Genomic DNA, 5,640 nt, shown 5'->3' with positions numbered 1-5,640 from the left:
AGGGTTGCGGTCACAAGTGAAACGAAAATAGTTTACAACTATTTTCGTTTCACTTGTGACCGCAACCCTGACCATCTTCCTATATATCAATTTTTACGGTCAACTATTTATACATACATACATTTAATAGTTTTTCATAGTATACCATTTCCTTTTATAAAATTTGTATTATATAAAATTAATTTTCTTTCCTTTTCTACCTCAAATATTCATTTTATTGTTAAGTAAATAAGATTTACTTTATCTTATTTAATAAAAATTATATTATTTTATTCAAGCTAAGGGCAGTTAGTTGTCTTTACTATTCTTTTGTTGTTTAATATGCTTTACTATATCATTTAATTCATATCATCAATTTTCGGCAATCTACTTACAGTCCATAAAATAAATTTAATTAACAGGAATAATAAATGCTTTCGAGAATATTTTTTCAACTGACATTCATCTAATTTTTCTATAACTTATTCTAATTGTTCTAACCATATTTTCTATTTAATAAATAATTTAGAATATATATATATATAGAAACAATAGTTTTGAGTTGTCTCATATTAGCAACATTATTTCTAATCACCTCACAAAATGCCCCTCATTCTCACCTCTTTTTTTTAAAGATCCTTTCCTTATCAGATCCTTACTCAAATCAAGTGATCATACCACCGCCATTAAGACCGATAAAAGTAATATGACAGTAATCATGGACTGAGGCGAATATAATGATAAAATATAACAATAGCTACCCCAATAACAATAGATCAAGTTATATACTTTCTTATAAATGTAAGTGGGAACCCATACTGATTGCATTCCTATCTGTTTTGGGCTATCAAATACCTTCTCTTATTGCTCATTTCTTTATTTCTATAGCTTATGAATTCAGTTAGACTAAAAAAGATCCTATAAGAAATCAACTAACAATATAATTTTGAAACAACCTAAAATATAGTCTGTCAGTATTCTTCTTTGACTTAAATTTCTAATGTTAATAATATGCTTTTTAAAAATTTAGTAAGTTTTCCATCCATCCAACAGTATATTTGACAGTCCATTCCATTAAAATGAGAAGCATGTTGGAAATTTTACTAACACTTTTAAACCTGGTTTAGGAAATTCCAGCCTCAAGCTAGAGGATCGATATCAGCATCAGGTCTTAGTAAGACCTTTAAGAACTCTAGATGCCATTCGCCATGAGCAATCGTCACCGTATTTTTAAATTTTTCCATTGAACAAAATAGCAGAATCTGCTTCAACATATTATTTCATTAAAATAAAACAATAATTGACAAAATATTTAATAACATATTCTTCTCAAAGAACAAAGCAACGAATTTTGAAAAATAAATAAAAGATTTAGCCCCACTAAGGATAAGATTTTCATTTTACCCTGCTACAGGACCTTGTTAACCATGATCATTTCCATGAACTAATAATTCCTTTCACCTTAGAAAACATTTACTATCATTTTGTATTCCTTCATTTGATGATTTAACGTGTACATGCCTTTTGACAAAGCACTCTGAATTCCAAACTAGTTCCTCAGTAATAATATAATAAGCTGGTTTGCTTAGAAAATGGCACATCTGATAAAAAATCTTTTACTTTTATTTCAAAGATAGTATCATGCACTGGGCTTACTTTCTCAACAGGAGTCCCCACCGGATTGTTCCAAAGCTAACAAGATTATTACAAAGCAACCTCAATATACAGTTAAATCTATGGAGTACATCAAATTTTAATATTAAAAAAAAAATATTTTTGGTAGTTGTACCACAATCAAAGCAAAACAGAGATCATATATATATATATAACTTGTTGATTTATGAATTTACAGGATTAAAGAAAATTAAGTAATAGCAAATACCTAATTTTAAAAATGTATTGTTTCATATAAATAGAACCGATTTAGTCAGATATAAGATAAAAATAAAATACAAACCAGCATAAGAGCATTTGTATCTAATACGACACCATAAAGTCGAACAATATGCTCATGATCAATAGCATGCATTATAGCTGCCTCTTTTAAAAATTCAATCGGATTATTTTGCATTCTTTCTCTTGAAAGACATTTGATAGCAACCTGGATCTGAAAAATATAATTTACTGTGTAGTATAAATTAAGGAAATAAAAATTTTAATATTAATTGTTAATAACAAGTATGGCAATGTTTACTACATATCTATAATCTCATGTATTCCCATTATATAAAAAGATTATTTGAAAGAAAATGGTTAAGTATAATTAGTAATATACCCTTTCTCCGTCGTTTGTCCACACGCCTTGCTGAACAACACCAAATTCTCCTGTGCCCAACTCTTTATTAACAATAATCGAGTCAGCAGGTATAATATGCTTGTTTGGGACTCTAACTGGAGGTCTTTCGGGAACTTCACTGGGCAAATTCGCTTCCCAAGCTTCTTCTTTACGTGGCATTATCATCTAAAAATAAATATATACACATTAATTTCAAAGTTTGTCATAATTAGGTTACAGAAACATATTGGTTTGACTAAATAAATATTATTTCATTGATGGCCTCGACTGAAAAGTATCCCTGCAGCGTGAGGCCACTCCACATAGGTCAAGGACCTTTTGAGGGTTTGTTTCTTTCATTTATGTAAGTGCAATAATCTGAAGTAAAAAAACTATAAAGCCACTTAAGATATATTATTATAGCCGATCTATCAAAACAAAAAACTCATTTTGACATTGACAACACTATTAAGGTTTTTAGTTGATTTTGGTATCTTATGAACAACAACATTTTAGAACCTTTAATAATTCCTAATCACTCTCTAAGATTCATTGTCACAACTAAAAAAACTTCTGAGGATATCTATTACTCAATGTTACACTGTATATTATAATACTACTTTATTTTACAGAAATATGCTTATCTAATAACGAAAACTTTTATAATTCAAACTGTATTAACGCTCGGTAAATGAAACTAACTGTTTATGACATTTCAGAGATATTACAGCGAATGTTTTTAATAACAGTAAATCATAGTGCTAAATCAAGATTATGCATTTACAAACCTTCTTAAACTTGGAAAGATACGTTTGTGGAAAATGTTTTTGAAAATACTTCTTTAATCTTCTCATCTCTGGTTTTGACATGCCAAGTTGCTGAAGATCTTCATCACAAACATATTTTAATTGGGCTACATTTTGAACCTAAAGAAGACGCAAAATTAATACTTCCAATAACAAAATGTAAACAAAAATAGAGGTTTTATACCTTACCTTTAAATCGTTTTTGAAACCAGCAAAATACTGCTGAAGTTCAGCTTCGATAAGAAATTCATAAAGCCCTGGGCCTTTTGAAGTCATTTTGTAAGTTATTTAAAACTACTGAACATAGTTTAAAAAGGATGAAAATTGACTTCTGATACTGGAAGATGAATATGAAAGCTGGTTTTCCATTTATTTTGTGAAGTAGAAATATTCATGTAACTTAGATCTATATCACAATAATTTAATAGTTAACACTTGATTTACAGTAAACCTGAGTAAGAAGATCAAACAATGCTGGATACCACTATAAAAAGCTAATTCACAATAAATAACTTCCTAGCAAATAAAAAACTATATAAAAATATAAAATCTGTTACAAGAACCTCTCCATAATCACTACGCCATGATAAACATGGTGACAATATTTTGATTATCATGAGATCATACCAGTTTACATGCAACTTGAAATAAATATTAAAATTATATTATATTCTCAATTGAGTTAAAATATTACCATTAAACCGAAATACATTAACAGAGGTAAATCTAATCCAGTTGTTTGTAAATGAGGTCGAAAAACATTAAAGTATAATTGTGACAAAATTATAGTAATGTAGGGCGGCATGTTTTCAATTCAATACAGTAATTATTACGTTTAATCTCCAGTCAAAATCAATCAATCAAATGAAGATTGAAAAACTGTCCTATAAATGAAAACTCTGGGAAATGACATATTCCAACATAAAATGTCAAAGTAGCCTAAAGAGAAAATACTACCATTCAAGAAAAAAGTGTTAAAAAAAACATTTTTGATTTTAAAAAACCTATTAGAAAAACAGGATATTATAGTAATATTGTTATTATCAGTAATATTAGAGGCAGAGAGTAAATGATATTGAAACAGTGTTGCCATTTCATTATCGTTTTTTTCCATTTCTTTTCTTCAAATATCCGCACTTTTATAATAATAATTTTTCTGGAATATATTTATGAAACTATGTTATCTTTTAATGTAACAAATCAAAAGGTGGCTAATTGCCATTTGATTTCAAGAACAAATTGGTTATAGTTTTTATTTGAAAATCAAACTTTTTTCAACACATTCTGTACTTAATGCATTTAGGATAAAATTCCAACAATAGGTCTTATCCAATATCGTAAGCTAAGTATTAATACCTCTTGCGAGTTTGTCTTTTATTTTGAGTAGAACCAACTGAATAAAACTTGGCCTTCCGTTTTGGTCAGCTTAGATTGGTGGGCTGATAACAAAAATCCATTCTCTAAGAGAATGCTGAAACATTGACCACTGTAAAAATAAGTGGGCGCGCGCACACACACACACAAAGTGGTGAGCCATATGCTGCGCTCAGTGACGCAGTGAAGAGATTCACTACAGTCGTCCTCAAGAGGTTGAGAGAGAAAGATAGGGCTGGAAGACGGAACATGGAAACGTGAAAACCATGCAAAGAAAACGAGGCGGCACTCAGCCATTTCCCTCCTTGAAGTAATCCCTAGCAGCGGTCCTGTGGAGAGGAATGAACAGGTGTAGGGCGGTGGTTTTGGTTTGTAAAAACCCCACACACGGATAGGTACGGAACTATCAGTGTCTTTAGAAGATTTCCACCGACCTTCGTCAAAAAAATACACACACCTATTTTTCCTTGACTGTATTTAAGTTTCATTAGTTGGGAAATGATTATCATTAGTCAATTGACAGTTATTCAAACAATAAACATAAATCAAAACTTTTATCAATGATATATTATTAAGATAGTACACTTGAAATATCTTTCATTAAATTCAATAAAGTTATTTTTTATTAGTAGTCTTCTGCTCAATATAAATCCTGTAAATAAACCTGGAATAACGGTTTGAAAAACTCATAACAGTTCTTAATTACCATAACTTCAATACCATAGATATATTCAGGGTTAAAATTAAAAATTAAAATCAGTAATACAACCCACAAAGAGTTAAGAGTGCAGTACTTTCTAAGGAAGCACTATTACTAGATCAACGGTTGTCCAATAAGGTGATTAGGTCAGATTCATGCTCAACTGCCAGATTTTTACCCAATTAACTTTCTGAGGCCTGGTGGACCTCAGGCCTCCCAAGAACCCACAGGGTTGAATCACGGCTACAGTGTAACAGAAAATAATTATCTGCTCAGCCGGATTCGAACCAGAGTCTTGGGAGTTAGTAGCATCATGCCTTACCACAGTGCCACTGCACTCCCTTCAGTATAAAAACATTATTAATTTCAGTTGTGGAAGTGTTAGGTAAATGAAATAGCATTGAAGCAATTCACCACAACAGACCAGGCGGCATGCTATATCAGATAGGGCAGAGTTTCATTCACCCTAATATCATCATATATGCTGCCTTGACAGGCCAATGTAA

General features: G+C 30.5%; 1 protein-coding gene across 9 annotated transcripts in view; it reads right to left on the bottom strand.

Annotated features, from left to right (window-relative positions):
* Ack-like (activated Cdc42 kinase-like) overlaps nt 1–3,690 on the bottom strand; it is a 54,327-nt gene extending 50,637 nt beyond the window's left edge. For 3 of the 9 annotated variants that reach the window (XM_014425792.3, XM_014425791.3, XM_024362091.2), the window contains exons 1-4: nt 3,250–3,675; nt 3,043–3,180; nt 2,255–2,440; nt 1,937–2,086 (exon numbers count right to left, since the gene is read on the bottom strand). In XM_014425792.3, the coding sequence (XP_014281278.1) occupies nt 1,937–2,086; nt 2,255–2,440; nt 3,043–3,180; nt 3,250–3,336 (561 nt within the window). In that variant the 5' untranslated portion in view covers nt 3,337–3,675. Of the gene's footprint in view, nt 1–1,936; nt 2,087–2,254; nt 2,441–3,042; nt 3,181–3,249 lie in introns of all 9 variants that reach the window. The other 6 variants (XM_014425793.3, XM_067046453.1, XM_067046452.1 and 3 more) reach the window with 5 other exon arrangements.
* Between the last annotated feature and the right edge of the window lie 1,950 nt (nt 3,691–5,640).

Source organism: Halyomorpha halys, unplaced genomic scaffold (genome assembly GCF_000696795.3).
Source record: "Halyomorpha halys isolate HHAL.00 unplaced genomic scaffold, Hhal_1.1 Scaffold533.1, whole genome shotgun sequence".
NCBI lineage: Eukaryota > Metazoa > Arthropoda > Insecta > Hemiptera > Pentatomidae > Halyomorpha > Halyomorpha halys.
This window is presented reverse-complemented; position numbering and strand designations above follow the sequence as displayed.